Source organism: Antechinus flavipes, chromosome 4 (assembly GCF_016432865.1).
Source record: "Antechinus flavipes isolate AdamAnt ecotype Samford, QLD, Australia chromosome 4, AdamAnt_v2, whole genome shotgun sequence".
Lineage (NCBI taxonomy): Eukaryota > Metazoa > Chordata > Mammalia > Dasyuromorphia > Dasyuridae > Antechinus > Antechinus flavipes.
Genome location: NC_067401.1, coordinates 145,644,073 through 145,668,360, shown reverse-complemented (window position 1 = coordinate 145,668,360; position 24,288 = coordinate 145,644,073). Strand labels below are relative to the sequence as shown.

Genomic DNA, 24,288 nt, shown 5'->3' with positions numbered 1-24,288 from the left:
ATATTTGGAAATATTTCACAGAGGACTTGGAGGCTTCTTATCCCTTCTTGACCCCCATCATACCACCACCAAAGAAGTTTTTTCTATTCTCAGGTCACCTTGGTCAGAAAAAAAAAATCCCACAGAATATCCAGGATAGTCATTTCAAATACAAATAACCACAAAAGTAGAACTTGCCTAAATTAGTGGGAAGAATGGGACTTTTTTTGGGGGCGGGGGGAGAATGAGATCCCAGGAAGAGCTCCATTTCGGAAACAGACAAACTAGACTAGAAATAAAGATGCTCCATAAATACATAGTCATTACTAGGAGCCAGTTTCTAAACTGCCGAACTGCATTGTGAGAACCATCCCCAAGGAAGTAAGTGGGTGGAGGATGAGCAGAGGACGGAGCCTTCACTTACAGCCAATGAGCATCACGCAGATGGAGAAGATCTTCTCGGGGTTGGTATTGGGGGACACGTTGCCGAAACCCACGCTGGTGAGACTGCTGAAGGTGAAGTAGAGGGCAGTGACATACTTGTCTTTGATGGAGGGGCCCGAACCGAGGTCACTGTCATTGTAGCGCTTGCCGATCTGGTCGCCCAGGTTGTCTAGCCACCCGATCTTGTGCTCCAGGTAGGGGCGCTCCACGTTGCCGATGGCATACCAGATGCAGGCCAGCCAGTGGGCGATGAGGGCGAAGGTGCACATGAGGAGGAAGAGCACGGCTGCGCCGTACTCTGAGTAGCGGTCCAGCTTTCGGGCCACTCGCACCAATCGCAGCAGCCGGGCGGTCTTTAGAAGTCCGATCAGGGTGGTGGTCTGGCATAAAGGCAAGGGTGACAGATAAAGGCGCTGGGCAAGCAGCCCAGGGCTTGGGAAGACAATGGACCCTCATTCGCTCCGTCACTCACTCACTTGCTTAATTTCAACAACACATTGTTCAAACACCTGCACTCTTTAGGGCATTGGGAATGTGGAGATGAAAACTGACACAGTCCTTGTGCTCAAGTGACTTACAATCTACTAGAGATAATAAGACATCTACACAAATAGGCTACTAAGTAGAATATGATAGGGGACAAGGGAAGCCAACTAAAATGCCCAGAGAAATTTGAGGCAAAGGGAGAGATTACCTTCACCTGGGGAGGGGAGGAGATCATAGAAGCGTTGATGGAGGAGATGAGAGATGAGTCAGAACTTAAAGGATGAGAGGTGGTTCAACAGATGGAACTGGGCAGGAGTCTAGTCTAAATAGAGGGACTTTTTTTTTTAATAATATTTTATTTCTTCCCCTGTTACATGTCAAGAAATGTTTTAATGTTCATTTTTCTAGTATGAATATAACAGAGTTGATTTTTTTTACTTAATATTTTATTTTGCCCAATTACATGTAAAACCATTTTTAACATTTGTTTTTAAAACTTTGGAATTCCAGATTCTCTCCCTTTCTTCCTCCCAACCTCCCCTCCCCCAATTGTGAAAGCAAAGTTATAGCATTAATTTTTACAAGGTTTTGAGTTTGAATTTTTTTCCCTCCCTCTCTTCCTCTCTTCATAGGGACCTTCTTAAACAAAGGATAAGTACAGAAGAGAGCAGGCTGAGACTGAGAGATGGAGACTATTTCAGTATAGCTAGAATGTGGGCTATATGAAGAGGAGTAATGTAAAATGAGGCTGATATCTAGAGGAGAGGGGGGAAGGAGGGAAAATTTGGAACACAAGGTTTTGTAAAGGTTAATATTGAAAAATTATCCATGCATATGTTTTGAAAACAAAAAGCTTTAATTTAAAAAAAAAAAAGTAAATAAGGCTGGACTGGTAGATAGGATCCAGATGAAACATCTGAGTAACTCTTTAAAGAGTTTAAACTTTAGTTGATAAGTAGTCATTTATTTATTAATTCATTTGCTGATTCATTCATTCACTTATTCAATAGTTGCCATTCACTAACTCAGTAAACAAGTATTCAAGTGTTGTACTTCATATACTTAATTCTGTACTTAGCACATGGAAGTTCATGAAAGTAATAGAAAGGGATTGGGGACCAGGGAAAGGAAAGGGGAAGAGAACAAGCATTTATTAAGTATGTATTATATACCAATCACTGAACTAAGAAGTTTACAAATATTATCTCATTCGATTCTCGTGGCAATCCTGGGAGATGGGTGCTATTATTATTCCCATTTTATAATCAAGGAAACTGACGCCACACAGCTCAAAAGTGTCTGAGGCCAGATTTGATCGAAGATTTTCTTAGGTACAGACCTAATGCTCTACCTAGTATAGCACCCAGATGTGTATTTTGTTATTTTGTATTTTGTTCTGTTTCTTTGTTACCCTATATGGCGTTTTCTTAGCAAATGGATTAAAATAAACAGAGATTAAATGAATTGCCCAGTGTCACAACTAGTGAATATCTGAAGCTACTTTTGAACTCAGGTCTTACCCAGAGGTCTATCTAACATTCATCTAAGTGCCTCAACTGCTGTAGATACCATTGAGGAAATTATAAATTACTTGGGGGAAATGAAACATAAATGTTATCAACTATCTCTAGTCTTTTCAGTCACAACTGACTCTTTATGTACCCATATGGTGTTTTCTTGGCAACAATACTGGAGATATTTTGCCATTTCCTTCCTCAGATAGAAGCTATAAGAAGAGTTATAATGCAATAGTGAGGCTATAGATAATGATGTAAGTATTTATGCTAGTATTATGATGTAGTAAGATATAGTAACCTAGAGTGCTGGACTTAAAGTCCTGTTTTAACATTTTATTTTCCTTAGTTATATGTAAAACTTTTTTACATTTGTTTTTAAAACTTTGAGTTCCAGATTCTCTCCCTTCCCCCTTCCATCCTCTCATTGAGAAGGCAATGTGAAGTTATGCAAAACATTTCCATAAAAGTCGTGTGGACTTGAAGTCCTGTATTCAAATGTTGTCTTGGACCCTCAGAACTGAGAGGCTTACATAAGCAAATCACTTTACTTTTCTGGAGCTCAGTCAACATCCAAGACTCACTGACCAAGTCATGGCTACATTGTGCTCCATATTATATACATAATTACATTAAAATCTAAGGGGCATAGAGTTTAATCAGAGTGAGGTAGTTTGGAAAAACTTTTCAGAGGTGAGGTCTAAACTTGTGGCTTTCCTTCCTAGGCCAGAGAAGGGAGTGTAGTTTAAGAGCCTGAAAACTGGGATAGTGGAAGACTAAGGGCTGAAGTTGCTATATCCTGGAAATTATTGTTATTGTTGTTTATCCCTCATTCTTGAAGAGGACTATGACATCAGGAAAGTGATGCCATGATATACAAGTGAGTTGTATTTAAATAAGGAAGGGCTGGGCAAAGTTACCACCCTCACTTTCTCCTCCAGAGCCATCTGGATACATGGCAAGATATTGATCAGGATGACTAGAGTTGACCCCGGATGCAGTGGGAAAACTTGATCTTTTTAAGCTAAGATCTTTTAACAGCTCACTGAATGCTGGAAATAGAAGCTTGGAGAAGGAATAGAAATGGGCAAGATAAAATTCTAATGCCCAGACTGCTGTTAACTGTTCCCCTGGAAGGAGGAACACAGTCTTATAAAAATTTTATCAGTAGTATTGAAGCTGTCTGCAATAACTCCTAAAGAAAACAAAAAAAGATTTTGTTTAAATTATGTATGTATGGCTGATGTGCATAGGTTTTGCATGACTTCAAATGTATAATGAGTATGTTATTTCTTGCCTTTTCAAGGGGTGAGAGTGGGGAACAATGGGAGGGAAAAAGCTTGGAACTGAAAATAAAAATTAAAAATAAAATTAAAAAAAGAACTATATTAGGGGCAAGTGAAGAATATTGTTTGTAGTTGAAATGCTATAACAAATGACAATGAGAATGACTAGTGAGCTCCTATTTTGCTTCTGTGTTGTTTTCTAAGGATAATGATCTAGAACTGGGAAAGGATAGAATAAAAAATGTTTAGTGCAAAAGGAAGCCTAAGCAAAATGAAGAGGTTACTGGGAAGCACAAATTTCAGATTCAGGTTCAAAAAAATTATTTTATGGATAGATCCACACAGTCAAAAAAAGTTTAGAAGATTGAAATAACTCAGATATGACTGATGAATTTTGAAATAATTTGGGGTGTAAAAGAGTAGCTGTGAGATGGGAGAAAGATAAATTTTTCAATTTTTTGAAAAAAGAAGAGGTATTATAATGCTGCAGATTATAGACCAAGGATGTTGATTTCTACTCCTGACAAATTTAAGCTGGGGTTTAGAAAGATTCTTAACCCAAGTCTGTGAGTTTGTTTTTAAAATATTTTGATAATAATTGGTGTCCTTTGTATTTTATTTTATGCATTTCAAAACATTCTGAGAAGGGATTTATTGACTGCCAAAGGGGATGGGACACAAAAAAGGTTAAATACTCCTGTTCTAGAATATATTATTATGGGAGTATGGGAGTACTCAGGTATAGTGAATAGAGTGCCAGGTATGGAGTCAGGAGGACCTGAGTTCAAATCTGACCTCAGATACATACTAGTTGTGTGACCCTGGGCATGTCACTTAACCCTGTTTGCCTCAATCCACTGAAGAAGGAAATGGTAAATCACTTTGATATCTCTGCTAAGAAAATACCAAAAAAGGGTCACAAAGAGTTGGACATGAATAAAATGACTCAATAACAGCAATAAGTATTTGAAAAAGTCTCTCAGGCCATGTTTGTAGATAAGATAGAAAGATTTGATACCAAGTAAATGATTTCTTTTTGAAATTGGTTAAATGACTGGACTCTTATATAAACTTATAGGGAGATTTTAGTGGAATGTGTCAAGGATCTGTCCTTGACCTGTGTTTTCCAGTATTTTTTATCAAAAACTTGGATGAATTCATATGCCTTTCAAATTTGTAGATGACACAAAGTTTATAGAGAAAGTAGACATGTTCTTTGGATGATAGAACCTGGGACATAGTAGGTGCTTAATAAATGCTTATTGATTGTTTGACAGAGTTTGGGTCAAAAAGATTTTAAAAAGCAATAACCATGTGTCAAAAAAAATTTGGAAAGCAGCAGAGTAGAATGAAAATTATACTTGATTGGAAATCTAGATACCTTGGTTCAGATCCCATCTTTTCTACTTACTGGCTGTGTAAAGTTTGTTTCATAAACTTTGACCTCAGTTTCCTTTTCTGAGAAATTAACAGATTGGACTAGATAGTTTCTGAGGTCTCTTCTAGTATTAAATCTATGATTATATGAATAAAATGAAATTTAATGGGGATAAATACAAAGTTCTGAACTAAGCCCCTAAGTACTTTGCCCACTAGTACCCACTGGTCTAGAGTATGAAAGTTATAGTTAATTGGATTTAGAAAAAAGTATTTAACCTTGCCAAATATGGATTAATAACATTAAGAAACATACAGGTAATCCTTCCAAAAAAAGAATCTTAGGGATATCTAAGATTTTTGAAAGAAGACATTATATATATAATTTAGGGGAAGCAAATCAATTGGGATTAAGTGACTTGTCCAGGGTCACACAGCTAGTAAGTTTTAAGTGTCTGAGACCATATTTAAACTCAAGTCTTCCTGACTTTAGAGCTGGTACTCTATCCAGGATGCCATCTAGCTGCCCCCAAAAGGCACCATATTGAAGTGGAGAGAATATTAGATAAGAAATCAGAAGAACAGCACAGAAACTATGCCATTTACTTGTTTATGAATTCATTTTTCTGGATTTCCATGTTCTGGTCATTAAAATGGGAATATTTTATGATCTCTAAGATCCTTTATAAATTTAACATATAAACTGTTGATGAAGGAAAACTCAGGGATATAATTTGATGAAGGAAAACCCAGGGATATAATTTATGTGTCTCATGATAGCCTAGGGAGATTGGTAACCTAGTATCTTTTCTGGGGAGGGTATCTCTCACCTCATCAGAACCAGTGTGGAAGATGAGAAGATCAAAGGGAATTGCAGCCACCATGTCAATGAGAAACCAGCCCTTGAAATAGTGCACAGCAATCTTGCCCGGATGGCTAACCACTTCATCATTGGAATTGACGTAAGTGGTTCGGAAGTTGATAATAATGTCCACAATGAACATAATATCCACGAGGAGCTCCACCACGGTGAGGGGATTACAAGAGTAGCCACAGTTCCAGTATCTAGTCTCCTCTTGATCATTGAGTAGGAAGGCAGCTGAATAAGGGGTGAAGACAGCTGTGTAGATAACCAAAAGAAGGATCAGCCAGTCCCACACAGCCTTAAAGGGACTATAATGTAGGATGGTCCATCGGTGAATTCGAGGAGCCTGCAGCTTGTACTCAGGAAGTACGTCTGCACCCAGGGACAAGACCTATGTGGGAAGAACAAAGGAACAGAGTCTGGATTGAAATAGGTACAATAAATGGTTTTGGTGGCAGAAAGAAAGTCTGTGAAGGGTAAGCATGAAGAGGAAAAGTATGTAAGAGAAGAAATCTGTGATGGGTAAATGAAATGATGAAATCTGTGAGAGGATAGCCTAAAAAGAGTTAATGTTAGTGAGGAATGAATATGATGGAGAATGTGAGGGAATAACGATAATAATAGTGTTTATATGGTGCTTTAAATTTTGCAAAATGCTTTATAAATATCATTTTATTTTATCTTCACAACAACCCAGGAAGATAGAGACTATTATTAGTCTCATTTTATAGATGGGGAAATTAAGGTAGGTGGCATTGAAGTGACTGGCCCAGGGTTACATAGTAAACATCTGGGTCCAGATTTGAACTCTGGTCTAACTCCAGTTCCTGTGCCCTACTGAACGGATCTATAAGAGATGACAGAATATCTGTCAGAAGATGTATATTAAAAAGAGTAAATATTAATGTAAATGTGAAGGGATGGTGTCTGTGAGGGATGAGGTCTGTGTGGGGATGAGTCAATACACGAGTTAAGTAGATAGAGATGGGGTCAGTGACTCTTTAATGTGAAGGTGGACCTTTCACTATAGCCATCTTCTATCCAGATGAATAGAAGCAGAATTCAATTGTGCTATTCCTGAAGAAAAGCTGACCTTTTCAACACCAAACTTATATTAATAAACATAGATGTTCACATTTATGAAAGAATGGGTTGCTTTATAGGATTTGCCAGAGGGTTCTTTTAAATAGAGCATTTTAAATCAGGTGTGATTGATAGAAATTCAATTTTTGTCTAGCTTTTCATAAGAGCTTCTGCTCTCTAAAGCAAGTCACTAAATCCATAAAACCAGCTTGTTAAGGTCAATATTTCATGTATGCATACATGTATGCACCTAAGTGTATGTATGCACACATCCAATCTGAGCTTCATTCCTCTGTTCCCCACTTCTAGGACAGCCCACAGGAATATGATAGAGAGAAATGGAATAGATAGTCAGATCAGGAAATCAAACACTGGGGGTTTGCCCTAACTCTCAAAGCCAAGAAAGCTAAACAACAAACAACATGACGGCAAGCAAAGCAGCAACAATGGACAAACAATAGTTGGAGATATGATGGTGATACTTAGAATAATCAACTATAGATGAAGTCATGCTAGGAGAGGAGCAGCCTGTGCCCCAGATAGTCTGACCCTCATTTCCATATAAGGTTGGGAGGAAAATAGATCCTAGTAGAAGGGCACCATGTTTATGGGTTACTAGTGATTAGGTGATGAGGGCCAGCATAGATCGAAAACTGAGGTACAGCTTTACAGAAATAGAAATTACCATGCTAAGGAAGCACACCATCTGGAAAGGAAGCATGCCCTTTTGGATATTGATGTGGTAAGTCCGCATTTATGCTGTTGTAATTTTGATTCTGAGGAAGGAACCAGACCTATTATTTATTTTTGTATTTCCCCCTGAATTTTATCCAGAATTCTGAACAGAGTAGGCACACTCAAAAAATAGATGATAAATGAATGAACAAAGAAGTTGCATCCCTAAAGAAGGAAAAAAAAATAGTGTGTGCTAACCAAAAGAAATACCAGGGAAGAACAACAGAACAAGCAACTACCAGGGCATTGCATGTAGTGCTGTCTTTGCAGTCTAGACTCATAGGTCCTTTTGTAACTTTAGCGACTAAACCCTGTTGGATGGGGGTCCAAGATAGACACACTTCCTGCTTTATAGAAAATGGCACCTTCTTTGTGTTCTGTACCATGAGATGCCAGTGTAATAAGAACACTGATAACAGTAAGCCTGGTATTTCAAAGAATTATAGTATGTCAGAGCTGGAAGGAACCATAGAACTCATCTAGTTCTCCCCTTTCATTTTACAGAAAAAGACACTGAGACAATACCTGAGTCCAGTTCTCTCCTTTTCCAGAAAAGAAATGATTTCTACATCCTCAGAGAATCATATAAACTAAAGAGGTATATTCAAAAGTCAAAATGCCCTGAGAGGATTACTTGATAGGAATCAGTATTGGGGTCTAGGAAGGGAAAACAGGCATGGGCAACTATCATGAAAATTGCTGGAAAATTGCCTTTTGCCTCCCAAAGTTTCCCTTGATCATTCAGGTATTGCCCCTAAAGCATAGAGATAATTATATCACACACCCTTCAGGTGCCCCCTCTCTCCTCTATTGATGGCTCACTGTTATTATCATGTTAAATATAAATCCTCTATTTGGCTTTTAAAGCCCTTTACAACCTGGCCCCTTCTTACCTTTTCAGTCTTATACACTTTCCTCTCCTCCAGGAGTCCAGGGAACTTAGCCTTTTTGCTATTTCTTATAATAAGACATCCCTCATCTCCATGCATTTTCTCTGGCTGTACTCCATGTTTGGAATGCCCTCCCTTCTCATCTTTGCCTACCCTGGCTATTTTCAGTTCTCAGTTAAAATCTTACCTTGCAAGAAGTGTTCTTCCCTTCCATTTCCTATCCCATTTAATACTAATACTTTACCTCTTTTGCTTATTTCCAATTTCTCCCATACATGTCTTGTTTATACATAGTTTGAATGTTGCCTTCCCCTTGACATTGTAGGTTCTTTTAGAGCAAGAACTCTCTTGTCGTGCATCTTTCTTATACCTCTAGCATTTATCACAGTATCTAATAAAAGCTTGTCAACTTGCCTTGATTTGCACCCTTTTTTCCTGAAGCCATCAGCATGCTCATGTCTACCTTGTGCTCAGCTCTTTCCCGATTGTTTGTAAAATTAAGAACCTGGAATTTTACTCAAATGGGAAATATTTCCCTCTCCCAATTTCCCACCCCTATTTTCTCCCCAACCGCCAGGGTAGGCATGTGCTCCACTCACCCTATCTGGATTTCCTTCTAGCACTTGTTCTTTAAGCATCACCCCAGAGTGCTCCTCCCCCCGCTCCATCTCATCGAGGGATGGGGGTAGTGGAGGGTGAAAGAAAGAGAGGGATTTGGTAGGATAAGAAGAATAGGGCTGAAGAGCTGTGGATCTAGATGGGAGCATCATGGTGTATGCATGCAACTAGACCCTGGGTAGATAGATACAGGGAAGGAATTGATTTTTCCCCTGCCTGATGTGGTGACCTCCAGAGCTAGATGGGAAGAGTTCCAGGAAGGGAAGGAACAGGAAACCCCCTCATGCCTAGAGCAAAAGCTTGTCAATATTTATCTAATCATCCTTGTCATCTCTCCACCAATGACCCTTCCATTCACAGAGAGACGGCAAGTACCAACAGCACCAATGTGTGAAGATGCCCTGTTGTTTAGCCATTGGAGGTGGTCAGTCTGGGATATGAAAAAGGCAGCTGGCTGATTTGGGGTATTCACCCTGGTTTGGAGGGTTTGTTGTTAGTCCTTCATTCTCAGAGAACCAATGATGTCAGGAAGATGATGTCTTGATTCAAATGAATAAGATTTGAGTGAAACAGTGCTGTGTAAAGCCTCTGCCTCACTTTCCTGTCCTGGTTCCTTCTCTCTGGGAGGTGAGAAAGACGTGCAGAGTCCTATCTGCTGATTGTTGTCATACAGCCCCAATGCTATTTGGTCACGGGGAAACTTGAAGTTTAGAGAGGGGAAATTACTTACTTGAGTTATGCAATATTAGAAAACAAGTCTATCTAACTTAATCAAATAGCTAAGGGGAAGGATTAGGGCAGTTTCCAAGGCAAGAAGACATTCCACCATAGATTCAGTACAGTAGAAAATTTCAAGCTCTCCTGAAAAGTATCTGGATGGTACACACTTCATCTTATTATCTTTCTGTCTTAGCTGGCTTCCAACTCTGAAATCAGACATTTCCTTTCTGAAAGCACCATGATGTTGGGGAAAAAGTGTAAAACTCACAGGTAAGGAATTTGACTTCAGATCCCTCATTCCAGGATTGAACCCCTTAACTATGAAATATCCCTGAGCCTGTTTCCTCACCTAAATTTTTTGAGGAAAAGGATGATTTCATTTCATTTAGGACAATGGCTGGTACACAGTAGGTACATAATAAATGCTTGTTAGTTGATTTATCTGTAAAATTTGGATAATCACACTTGCATGACCTAACCCACAATAGTATTGTGGGGAAAATGTAGTATAGTATATATGGGAATTGGAACTGGAGAACCTATGTTCACATCCAGTTCTGCCTCTTATCGCCTTTGTAAATCTGGGCAAGTCAAATTCTCATTGCTAAACCCCAGCTTCCTCATCTATAAAATGGGAAGACTGGATTTAACTACTTCCCAATTCCAAATCTCTGACCTCATTACCTTAAAGGGCTATGAAAATGAAATGTTGAATTATTAGAAGTAGATAGCATGCAGGGCCTGGTGTCCAGAAAATCTGAGTCCAAATCTAATCTCACACACTTACTAGTGGTGTGACCCTAACTGAGCAAGTCACTTAACCACTATTTGCTTCAGTTTCCTCATCTGTAAAATGGAAACAACAATAGCATCTACCTCCTAGGATTGTTGTGAAAATCCAATGAGATAATAATTATAAAATGTTTACTATCATGTCATACTATATAGATATTATTATGATTTATTACTGTTATTATTAATAATTAATTATCTTCTCAACATTCATTTGGAATCAGATTTGGCAGCTTATAAGGTTTCTTCCATCTCTAAATTTATGATTCTATTATTTCCCAAAGACAAGGAGGATAGATCCAAGTTTAAAACTGGGGAAAAGAGGAGGCAATTAAGGAAAGAACCTTTCCATTCTTTTCTCACCCAATCCCCCTTTTCTCTTCCTTTCTCACTTTCACTGTTCTATTTCCTCACTTCATTCTCATTCATTTCCAGTGGAGGTGATAGGACAGTGTCTACTGGTCCCCTATATGATTCATCTTTTACTCTGTTCCTGAGAATAGCTCCTTCTTGGCAGTGGCTATAGCTGGTAATCCCTCCCTTCTACCACCTTATAACAGCCAAAAAGTTTCTTCCATTTGACAGCCTATTTGGTACTATCCTTGCCTTCTTGTTGTTCTTCCCACTAAATCCAGAACTCAGATAGCAGGGCATTGGTGGTAGCTATATCTTGGAAGAGGGGTAAAAACTAAAACCTGGAGGGTTTAGCTGAAGTTGTGTCTTTCCCAACTCAGTTTGTCCAGTAGAATGTTCTCAGGAACAGAAACCCAAAATGATTTTCAGGGCTGATAAGGATTTTTTTATCTGAAATAAGGCTTTTCTCCTAATCCTCTCTGCCTTCATTCATATATACCATACTTGTCCTACATGAGACAATGCTGTTCCCTTGGGGCCAGAGTTGAACCATAGACTTCAGAACTGGCAAAGATATACTGACTCATCTGTCAAGATCAGTCCCTTGTGGGATTACTAGCATGGTACAATAGCCTTTGAGATACTTGAGACTGTCTCACAGAATTACTGAGCAACTTGCAGAATCATGGCTCCCGGGTTATTCTTTATATAGACTATAGGATGTAGTGCACTAGAAATTGTCAGTGTTGATTTGTGGAAGAGTTTGTTAGTGCTTAGGTCAGAGATGTGTGCACTTGGAAATGACAAAAGCATTAATAGAAAAAAAAGAAGAAAAAGAGTGAATAAAGGAAGATATAGTTCCCAGCTTACCAGCCCTTTCTCCCCTTGGCCAGAGCCTGAGTTGCTGTGCAGACCAGATGCTTTACCTGGAATCCAGGGTGAGTCTTTTCATCTCTGCCCCTCCCCCATCATCCTCTCTGGCCAAACCTAGACAATACTTGCCCAGGCTGGCTCCATTACCTGAGTGACTTTCTCTGTGACATTCTGGGTACGTTCCACCACTTTGTGTGGGGCGATGATCTCGATCTCAGTGGTAGAACTAGATGGATGCTTTTCCAGGTTGAACTCCACAAAGTTGAGTGTGAACTGGGGAATCTGGCTGATGGTACGATATTTGACTTGGTCCGCATCAGATGCAGAACTTTGCTCACCTAGCTTGCCCCTGGAGCATTCTGAAAGCATTATCTCCATTAGAGCAGGTAATTTCATGGCCCGAAGGGCAGGGCAAGGAGGCTGAGATCCTCTACTCCTCCCCACCACCCTCACAAAAGTTTTCTTGGGAAGTTTGCTAGGGGGCTGTCTGAGTTCAAGAGCATGGGTAGAATAGGTGAGTGGAGATATCACACGCAACATGGACAGAACAAGATTCCTCCCTTCCCTACTGGGCAGTGGTACCCCTGTCTTGGACATTCATCTTTCCTCTTACCTCCTCCCTTTGGTTATCTCACCAGAGTTTAGGAAGCCTTGGGACAATAGATGCTGGGTCAGACTTCGGCTACTGCGCTTGGCCAGGAGCTGCGCCAGGTCCTCAAAGTTGAGAATGTACATGATGACGTTTCCTTCTTCATTCTTTATGGGAACCACATCCACCAGGCAACGAAAGCATGAAGCTGTGGACAATCAAGGACCACAAAGAAGCTGGGGATGCCAGTCCAGCTAGGTATCCTAACCCTGAGAGCCAGGATAGGGATCCCAATAGGGAGCTAATGCTGGCCTCTTTCCTGCAGGGTGATAGAAAGCCAGCTCAGCTTCAGAGATGACACGGCCTGTGGTGGTAACTCTCGAAGGTGGTTGAGCAAGGAACTCTGATCTCTTTGAGAGTTCGATCCTAATGAGGTTCTAAGGATGGATACTGGAGAAAAAGAGGGGAACTTTCTTCCTCCCTTCACCCATTTACAAAGAAGTTGACTAGGGGACTTGGGAGGTTCCTATGCATGAGACAATTTCAAGAGTAAGTGGAGCAGACAAACAAGGCTATCATGTATAACATACATTGTAGAGTATGGAATCTGCCAAGGGTTGTGCAATCCTGGGCAGAATCCAGGGCCTGGCAGGATGAAATTGTGTTTTGGGGGTGGGACTGGGCCCCACTTCCCAGGATAGTGGCAGAGAGAGCAGCTAAGCTGGTCATTAGAGGGCTGAAGTGGCATCAGGGCTTGGGAGGCCTGTGCTCAGCTTCAATGGCTCAGAGCTTAATCTTCGAGGTTTGTTCTGTTTTAATTAAAATTGAACAGATGGGGATTAGATTAATGCAGTTGGGCAGTTGGGGGAGGAGATTTAGAGCCTTCTTGGAACCACTGGCTGTCCTTTACTCTTCTTTGTCTTTCTCCTTTCCTTTATTTTCCACCCAAGCATCTCTCTACCTTTTATCTTGGGTAATATGTACTGGAGGAAGATCATGTCACATTCCTGTTCAAAAATTTTTTAAGACTCTCTTCTTTACCCACAAGTGTACAAATCCCTTATTTTGGCATTGAAGCCCCTGTAAAATCTGACTCTGGCCTATTTTTCCAACTGCATCTCTACCACTCCCTCTCACATATGCAACAATTCATTTCATAGCTCTAAAGCATTCATATCCTCATGGATCTACACATAGCTTTACATAGAATGAAAAAATATCTTAGAAATCATATAGTCCCATCTTTTCATTTTAAAGATGAGAAAACAGGCCCAGAGAGGTACAGTTAAAGCCGGAGATCACATAGGTTATAAATAGCAAAGCTGGAACTCTAACTCTGTTACTCATGCCCAACCCAGGGCTCTACATCTTAATATTTCAACGGATCAGCTCTCTCATCTTCATAATTACTCTCTTTAGCCATGTAGATTGCAACCCTTTCTGTGCAACTATGTTATTCTGTAAAATCTATACCATGGTCCACCCAAAATGTTGGAAGCCTCTAAATCCTACTTTCTCAACTTATTTTATATTTCTCCCCTCAATTATAGCTTAACTCCCAGAAAAAGCTACCTCCACACATTGCTTCTACTTCCATTGTCCTCATTCATTTCTCCACTTTTGTGCTTACTAAGTGCCTGGCACTGTGCTGAGTTTGGAAGATAGAAATATAAGCAAACACATGTATGTATATTTATATCGCTTATGATATACAGTGGGATGATAGAATACAATCCTCTTTGATGGAATGTAAACTCCTTGAGGGAATTTTTATCTGCATTTCCCCCTAACTTACTCTCTATATGCATAGTACCTAGCACATGGTCATTGCTTCTTAAACTTGGGGGCAGTTAGATGGCACCTAGAGATCTGGCTTTGCAGTCAGAAGACCTGAGTTCCCAGCTGGTGTTTAAATATTTACTGGCTGTGTGAACTGGACAAGTCACTTAATCCTACCTAACAGGATCAAAAGACACAATATTTATTGTCTTAGCATAGTGCCTAGAACATAATTGGCATTTAATAAATGCTTCTTTCTTTTTTGTGTGTACAGGAGCCATATTATCTCTATAAGATTTGGCATCTCTCCAGTGAGATTTGTTCCCCCATGACCCCATTGGATCATTTGCTTATAAACAGGTAATGTTTGAGGAGGATTTGAACTCAGGTTTTCCTGACTTCAGGTCTAGTGTTCTATCTATTATGACAGTTTTCTTTTTCCATCCGGAGCTCCCTAGTCCTGGCCAGTATAACTTCTACACATAGCCCAAGGCATGATTGTAGGTCTTCAATGAGGGCAAGCAGTTCTCATAGCTCACCCCATCCACTTCCTGTATTCCTCTATCCTTTTTGCCTGAGATATATGGCTCCAAGATATGAAGATGGAATGGGCACTCACTTGAATATGGAAATCTTCCTCTATATTTGGCTAATAAAATCAGTTATGGCACAACTTAGTGGAACAAGATCTAAGGTCTATCAGGAAAGGGCAAACTGCATGGATTTGAGCTATTCTTCTGAAATGCCTTGGTATCTGCATTTTTTTCTTAGTCTCAGTTCATGGGCATTTGACCAAAGGAGGAGGTGAGTCCCTGACATCAGCAACTCAGAGACAACAGCAATAGAGACTTGGAGCTAGAGGGCAGAATTGGTAGGGAGACCAAATGTATCTACACAGTGCAGCTAAGCAAATCCAACAAAACAAATGTCCTTCATCCCTCCCCTGTGAGCAAGATTCTCTAAAGTCAGATTCCAGTTTTCAAAGCCCCAGGTTCTCATTCACCAGCTGCTGGGCTTGGCTCCACAGGGAGACATTCACACAAAGGAACTCAGAAGCAGAATTTTCAGGAGTAAGTCAAAAGGGGCCACTTGCTGCTAGCTCCCTTGATAGCCCAGATTTTTGGATCTGCCCTGTCTTACTCTGCCCCACAACTGGCCTTAGGATAAGCTTTCCATGCTCAGTTGCAGTAATTCTATGTAGCAATCAAAATCTTTAAGAAAGTCACACTCCACTTCTGTATTATAGTTTCCTTTTATGAATATAAAGAGATTGGACTAGATAGCTTCTGAGGTATTTTCTACCTGAAAATTCTGTGATGAGAAAATTTCTGAGGTTTCTTTCTATTTTTACAATCTATAGTTCTGTGACACCTCATTTCGTCAGACACCGAACAACTTTCTGTAGCCAGAGTTAGGATATTCCCCTTTCCCTGACCTGTGGTTCTGTCCATTTCTAGTTAAAACAATGTTAATTGGAATTGTTTCTTAAACTTAGGGTTCAGAGAAACAGGTAGGGGACCCTACTCTAGAAGGGAGATGGTTGGTAGGAGGGAGATGGTTGGTAAGAAGAAGATGGTTAGCACGTTGTCTCTATAGAAGTTGTCTTTCCTGGTGTGAGCCTGTTATGTCTTTGTTGGTAAGTTATAGAATCTGGGAATATTAGCAGAAAGGGATACGGGGCCATTGTCATACCCCTTCTCCATTACCTATTTTATATATGAAGAAACTAAGGCTAGTGAGGTAAAATTAACTCTCACTTAGGAAAGACAGCCTGCAATGGGGAAAAGAATAATGATTTGGTTCAAGTTTTCCTAATAAGCTGGGTGACCTTGAACATATCTTGGCACTTTTCTAAATTTTAGTTTACTCATCTAATTTACTGAAATGAGAGTTTGACAAATGAGTTAGTGAGTGAATTAAAATTTGAGCCTTCTGACCCCCAATCTTTTTTCTTTGTATTGTTTCCCTAATATTCACTCAGATAGCATTATAAGCAAGTCCAAGGAGTTTATAAAATCCCACAGTATTCAACACTCTCCTATTCCCTGACAACAAAGTAGTTCCCGAGAAACGTTCAAATCCAGGACAAACAGGACACCAATATATAATTAGATAGGGACACAGTCATACGGATTCACTCTCATAAAAACAGAATTGTACAAACAGACATAACCCCTAATTGTATGAATCTGTGTCCTAAGAGGAAATACAGATGTGACAGAGAGAGAGAGAGAAATTTTCTTTCAAACTCCTATAATGCTGCTCTATGCATATTGTACTCCCCCTAATGCCAAGCAACATAAGATCACAATATATCTAAGTTATAAATAATTGAATATGTCCCTTTCATTTTTATATAAGAGACCCAGAGAAGAGACTCTCTGAGACCCAGAGAACAGAGATAACCCCTCTGAGATCATATGGTCTATGAGTAGCAGTCAGGATTCAAATTCAATTATCTCCAGTATTTTTTCTATCCTACCACACTTATCTCCATTTGGCTCAAAACCCATCATTGCCATACAGGGCTGATCTTTGCCACAGTTTTCCCAACTATAAAACAAGTAACCATTTACTTTAGCTTCAAGTCTTGGTAGCCCCAACGAGGGGCCTTGGAGACTCCTCATTCCTCTTTTACCAGTCAATTTAATTGGCCTCTTCCATCCTTCTGATAGGTAAGAATTCCTTTCTCATTTTTCCTCTTTAATCTAGAGTCCAAAAGATGGCTATCTTAAACTCATGTGTTCAGTTGGGTGCTTTTCTGTTTTCTCTCTTTCTCTTGTTCCGTTTTTTTTTTCTTTTCCCCTCTCCCCCTCCCTTCTGTTGCTCACACCTTCTCTCCTTCCTTGCTCTGTTTTTCCCCTAATCACCTCACTCTGTCTCTCACCCCTTCCCAACTCTGTGTGAAATGCTCAGGAGTGGAGAAGGTAATAGAAAAACAGAAAGATCCCCACCTAGAAGACAGATTCTTCTCATCCTCCTCCCCTTTCTGACCTCCTCTGTAATCCCTAATATTGAGGGTATGGGTTAGACAAAATATCCTCTAAAATCAGAGAGGAACCCCTAACATTGAGAGGAAACTGACACTCCCAGAAAAGGACCCTCGTGTCTTTTCTTTCAGATAATCTCTGTCAAGCTAGTCCAAGCCAGGCTGCCTGTACTTTCTTTTCTTCCTTCAGGGTTGTTCTGGGATCATAAGCCTAGTTCATTCCTCTTAAAAACCTAGATCATTCAAATGGAGCTATGACTAATGAGCCTGAAATCTTATTGATATCTGAGTTCTTCCTTTCCCTCCCTATGCCAAAACAAAGAACTATCTTCAGCAGTGAAGTCCTGCTCTAGAGATTGATAATACCCCAAAGGCATTTAAGTTAATAATTTACTCATAGAACCATAGACCATAGAAGTCATCCTATCTGATCTTCTCATTCGTTTGACAGATAAGGCCTCTGAGACCCAGAAGGAAATGAATTCTTCAAGATTATATAGGAAGTTGTGAAGATTGAAGATTAGAACTCTGATGTCAAGTTTGGTGCTCTTCTTGTTGGAACTCATGGACTAAATCTTTAAGAATGTTATTAAGATCCCCTAGCCAAAAAGCAAACCTCCCCTCTCCACCTCAATTTTTCTTATTTAGTCTATGGCAGTGGTCATACTGATCATCTTTGTTATGACATTATCCCTTATTCAGCCCCAAATCTGGACTTGTATCCTGTGATGCAATAAGTGTTCTGGCAAAGGGAGAGGCTTCTGAAGTCACAAACTTCTCTATAGTTAGGCATCTCTCAGATAAGAGAGTTTATTGTCTCTGGTGGGAAAGTCTGATTTCTCTCAGCTTCCTCCTCTTTCCTCCCATTCTCACCCTGATACCTCTTGTCCTCCTGGCTTTCTCTCTCTTGGTTACTTCACTAGCCTTTCATTTACCCTTTGAAATTTTCCTTTTTTGTTTCCTTGAGATTGGAGACAGATATGACCATGGAGGAGTCTTTGAACCTTATTCTCATATTAAACTTTATCAAACTGCCATCTCAAACTGCTTTTCTATGTTCTATGGATAAATCTTTGGTTTGAGTCCCGAAAATAGAGTGAGGATGAGGAAGGTAAGGATGGAATGCTATGACCTCCCTAAACATTGGTGGGAGAAGGAGTGTTAGGTTCCTAGGAGAAAAGCCTGGCTGAGCCTATCCCTTTTCAATAGATCCCCTTTGCATCTATTCTTTCCTTCATCTCCTTACTTCCCCATGTCTCCCAACTTCCATCAGGTTCCTCACTAGTCCTATCAATCACACTGAGGGCTGAGTGCAAGATGAGATGGGAAGGATAGGTTTAAAAGGAAAGGGCTAGAGTTTAGAGTTCCAGGGTCCACTTTTTGGCTATGTGACCTTTCATTTACCTATTCTCTTCTGGGCCTTCCCCCCACCCCCACCCAGATAAACAATGGGAAAGACAAAAGGTTCTTTGGGAATTGTTAAAGGAACATTCATTTATCTGCCTAGCGAGATGGGGCAGAAAAAGGTTTGTCAATGGTCAATTAGTGTTTTATCTTGCATCACTTTTTCCCATACCTAGGGCTTTTAGGATCAAACACTATGGAGACTTATGGAGACAGAGTACTGACAAGAGCAATAAATAAATGATAAAAAATATGGGCTGTGTATGAACATGGGTGAAAAAGGACTATGTGAACAGAGTAGACCATAAAATGAATATTAGCTAGCAGAGCCTCAAAACTTTTCCCTGGATAATGCTCTAGGCTCCACATCATAAACACTTAACTCAGAACTAGACATCAAAATGCTTCATGGATTAGAAAATGGAACAGATTGTCCTGAGAATTGGAAGGCAGAAAGAGGTTTTGTAGGTACTCAGTTGTATGAGTAGCTGCTTCTTCTCACTCCTGGAAAGTCCTCAAAATACCTGAGATGAATTTGGTAAACATCTGCCTTGAGGGAGAATGATTAAGATGATAGTGGAAGTCTCTCTCTCCCTAATCCAATATTTCCTCAATTTATTCTAGTTCAGGGGGAGTAGTCTAAAGTGAAAGCCAGCATAATCTGTGGGAATATCATGTAGGAATATATGTGGAAACATTTATTTCTCATTGCCATGTGATCTTTCACATTTCTCTGAAACTCCTTTCATTCCCTTTTTCTTGGTCATCCAAGACTACTTTTTTTTCTGCCCCCTTTCAAATATTTCAGCTGTTCATTAAGGGAGCAAAATCATCAATTCAGTCTGATCCTATATTTGAAAAAAGGGCTTAAGTTTATACCATATCCATAATTTATATTACATATATGAACCAGAGGCTTTTACACTAATCAGTCCAAAAAAGCTTGAAACTTCAAATAAGAAGTTTGGAGTTCCTTCTTGTAATCTGCTCCTCACCCCCAAGATAATTCTTTTATATGCTCTACAGAAGAGAGATTGTAGTATAATAGAGAGAATACAAGATTAGGAATCAATAACCCTTCAGTTCTAGTGCTGATTCACTGTTTTCTTAAATGAGTAATTTTCCTCCACTGTAAAATTGGGGGACACAGGCTGAGGATGATCTTTAAGGTTCCTTCAAGTTCTGATAGTTTGTTATTCTAAGTTTTGACTCACTCTCAACTTGGTCCAGGTAAGTGATCAATGGGTGTGCCATGAAGGGTCTAATTCCCATCTCCTATTCTGTACTTCTGCCCAAGTTTCTTCTGTCCCTTCTTGAAATTCTGATGCTTTTACAGTAGCCCACTTTAGGGGATGATCTGATTTTGGGGTAAACAAAAACTAATTCCTATAACTCTATTGTGGAAGAGGAGGGGTCCAAGGTGAGGAGCCGAAGACTTAAAAGCTGAAGTCCATCCTTAATTTATATACCACTTTTCTGGTAATCCTAAAATGCAGGGAGTATGATGGAATTTCCAGTCCAGAATCTTAGATTTAGATCTGGAATGGACTTTACAGACCACCTAGTCCAATTCCCCTGTGTTACAGAAAGAAGAACTGAAGCTGAGGGAGTTTAAAATAATTTGCCTAAGGTAAATAGTGGTGCAATTTGAATCCAGGTTCTCTCACTAAATCCAATATATGCTTCATTGTATTAAGCCCAGCTCCTCTTTTCTTTTGCCTGTCTGCATTTCCTGAGGCATTAGGACTGGTGGAGACCCTGATGCAAAAGATGAATGACCTGAGTTCCCTAATCCCTGCCCACACAGAGGGAGATCAGCGAAAGTTTATTTCTATCCCAGCTGTCTGACAGCTGGGGCTATAATGAATGAGGGCTGCAGGCACTTCCTACGCTTGTCAGCCAGGAGGTTAAGGGTAAATGGGATAGGAGGGAAAGGATAGTACCAGAAAAGTCCCCAGGACATAGATTATGACTGTTTGGCAGTCAATCCCTGACCAGATAAGAAGTTTGAGCAAGGTCTAGCCCCATTTCTGACCATGACATCTTTTATTTCTACAGGGATAAGAAATATAACCAAAGATGGCTTGTAGGTTTTTTTTCAACAGCTAGAAAGGATCTTAGAGATCATCTAGCTCAATCCTGTGATTTAAGGGTAAGAAACTGAGGTCCACAGAAGGGAAATAATTTGCCTACTGCTAATTGACTAAAAGAAACACAGCTGGAACTAGAACTCCAGGTTTTCCAATTCTACATTCAGAGTTCTATTCACTATACCTCTATATCCCAGATCAAGGAGTAATGTCAGAATTCCTCATCTTGCTGACTCTAGATCCCTGCTCCAATTCCCTAACTCAGTCTTTGACTGCTTAAACACATTTCCTTAAAGCTCAGAGAAATCTAGAACCGGAGAAAGCTTTAGGAATTATTTAGTTCAATGTTCTCATTTCTACAGAGGAGGAATTGAGGCTCAGCATGACCCTATCTTTTCCCCTACACTCCACCTTACCATCCTTTCTGTAATAGAGGATCTCCAGCTTTCTTTCCTCAGCACCCAGTAGAGCCTGGGCCAATTGGGACACAGCACTTGGTGGAGTATCAGGGCCAGTGAGGAAGTCACAGGTACAGGGTCGCTGCATCACCTCCATTCGGGAGTAGCCGAAGAGCTGGCAAAACCCATCATTGCAATAAATGATGGCGCAGTTCTCAATCTGAGCATTGGCGATCAGGAACTTTCGGCCTAAGAAATAGGAGATCAATGCTTGGGACTGAGGTTGGGAGATAAATTAGAGTTAATAAATAGGACAGGGAAAGGGGCAAAAGAATGATCAAAAATGTGAAAAAAGGTTATGGGTATCAGCCAGGTTGTGCACTAAAAATGTGTCAGGGAGAAGCGTGGGTAACAGAGATGAAGAATTTGTTAGGGGAGAAGAATGTGGGAGCTACAGGCTCCCTCAGAAGGGTTGGTGCCTGGAAAAAGAAGGAAATGAACAGAGAGGCAAAGACACTGTTCTTGTGCATGATGTCAGCTGAATAATAAATTTTTTTGAAATTAATCGAGACATTGAATTTTATTTAATTTGTAAAAAACCAATTGAGCACAGAGAAGTGAGTCTCCTTTCTGTGCTCTGCACAACTGGGGAAAAAATTTAGGGAAGGTAGTGATAGGGAAACAGGATAGATTGCTGGGAGGTTGATGGGTTTCAGGAGCTTGAAACAGGCAGCATCCTACTTACCCCAACTCCCACTCACTTGGGAGAGTTGTAGAGAGCACCCCAGAATACAGAACAATTCTTTCCTGCTTTCCTCTTTCTCTGTTCCTTGCATTTTGGAACTTCCCCATTCCCCTCAACCTTCTTGATTCCTCCCGACTCCCAACCATTAACCCTCCCAGAAAACCCTTCTACCCTCAGAGGTTTACAAGCTCTCGCACACTCACTCTGACCCTCGAATTTTCGAATGATTGTGTCCAGGTAAGTGTTCTGGGGCGCCACATGCCCCCTGCGAATCGGCATCCTTTGACTGCATGGGCCCAGGAGCCCGGAATCCCGATCCTCTGACTTCTGCCTGTCAGTCGAACAGCCAGAGGCTGTAAGTTCCTGGAGTTAGGTAGATACCACCTCCAAAGGGAGGGCTTTCCCTGTCCCCGTTAAGGTGCAGGGGAGCTGCGGGCTTTAACCTCCACCCGCAGCTCCCCTGAAGTCCTGCTGGGTTAGCCCCACTTTGCTACTCCCTCTGGAGGCTGAAGAGAGGATGCCAAGACTCCGGGAGCTGTCCCTATCATGGTGCTGAAAGGAGGAGCTTGGGTGGGAGAAGAGGCAGGATCGTGGGCGGGGCCTGAAAAAATTAGGGGGCTTTTTTGGTAGATCAGGAACGAGCTCCGGACATGTATGTATTTCCTTCCCAGGCCCCTTCATAAAATATAATGCTTATGGACCTTTTGGATTTGCCTTGACTAGTCTGATACTTCACCTCTCAGATCAGACTTTTGAACAGAAAGTAGAAAGATAGTTTGGGGAAGGAGCCACGGATTCACAGAACCTTTGAATGTCAGAATTTAAAGGAACCTTAGAGATAATCTAGTCTTCTCCCTTCATTTCAAAAGAAAGGAAATAGACCTAGAAAAAGATTTGCCTAAACAGCAATCAATAGTGAAGATGAAACTATAATAATTGTTCATCTAGGGCTTTTCTTCACAGCAATTCTGTATTTTTAAAGTTGGTTTCTATACCTATAAAATGATGTTGTTGTATTAAATGGCCTCTAAAGTTTCTAATAGCTTAAAATTCTAAAGGAAGAGAGTGAGTCACCAGTCACTCCCTCTTTGGCCCAGCAGCAGTTCAATGTCTAAGCTATGTTTCTCTTTCTCACACTTACCCTTTGTTGAATATTTGAAGCTATTTGGGTGAAAGAATATGATGGAGTTACTTAACAAGCAAACAGGGCACTGTCCTGGATTCTTTGGGGGTAAAGAAAGAGACAAAAGATTCATATTATAGAATTTTGGAATTGTTTGAATGGATTGTTTGTTTTATCCAACCCCCTCATTTTACAGACATGGAAATTAATTCTCAGAGAGAATGAGTGACTTACCTAAGGTCAAACAGGTAGTAAGTAGCAGAGCAAAAAATTAATTTATCCATTAGTTAAATACAAGTTCACTGACTCCAAGTTCAGCACTCATTTGAGAACCTGAATTCTTATTATGTCAAAACAAGAACCATAACAAACCAGCCTAGCAAAAAGACAAAATAATTTTTAAAAATTCAACAGACTGAAAATTTGTGTTAAAAAGTATAAAAAAGTAGCTGAGAAAGAGTAAGGTTAAACTGAAAAATATTTTCAAAAGCAGCCAATTTTGATCAGGGTCTTAAGAGATATATGGTTTGGGGTGGGCCAGGCAAAAGGAGAATTTCTTGTGATGGGAAATGCTCTAAGCAAATGTATAGATATGAGTAATGAAGTTGTGTGGAGATAATAGCAAGAAATTTTTTTAAAAGGAGATGGTGCTGGTCTGGAGATTTGGAAGTAATAATGGAGATATGAAGGGCCACTCAATGGAGGATCCAGAATGTCAGTGTGACAGCTGTGTAATATATATGCCACACCATGAAACATTTAGGTAGGAGTGGTAGGAGTGCTGCAGTATGTTCGATCCATATTAGCTAGTGTGCTACCTTCCTTAATCCTGTATATTCTACTAATTAGTCATGGAATGTAATATGCAAATTGTTTACCAGGTAGTGCTATACTTGAGATACCAGCCCAGTAAGCCCCTTCAATTTTTATTTTTAAATTTTTTTTATTATTATTATTTTTTTTATGAATGCATGGCAGTCTCCCAAGAGGCATATCCATTTGGCCACTAGAGAGCACCTATAACCACTTATATTCACTTTGTTCCCTCTTTCTCTTCCCCCACATCACCATTTTCATTGCATTAAATGGTTAATCAACTATGACATGTAAACTAGGGGATTACATGAAATATTGTTTTCAATGATTAAAATAGGA

General features: G+C 40.1%; 1 protein-coding gene across 1 annotated transcript in view; it reads right to left on the bottom strand.

Moving 5' to 3' along the window:
* KCNH6 (potassium voltage-gated channel subfamily H member 6) overlaps positions 1–22,289 on the bottom strand; it is a 30,559-nt gene extending 8,270 nt beyond the window's left edge. The window contains exons 1-6 of the mRNA XM_051994958.1: positions 22,214–22,289; positions 21,284–21,514; positions 12,652–12,813; positions 12,164–12,375; positions 5,917–6,342; positions 404–803 (exon numbers count right to left, since the gene is read on the bottom strand). Coding sequence (XP_051850918.1) covers positions 404–803; positions 5,917–6,342; positions 12,164–12,375; positions 12,652–12,813; positions 21,284–21,514; positions 22,214–22,289 — 1,507 coding nt within the window. The remainder of the gene's footprint in view (positions 1–403; positions 804–5,916; positions 6,343–12,163; positions 12,376–12,651; positions 12,814–21,283; positions 21,515–22,213) is intronic.
* Between the last annotated feature and the right edge of the window lie 1,999 nt (positions 22,290–24,288).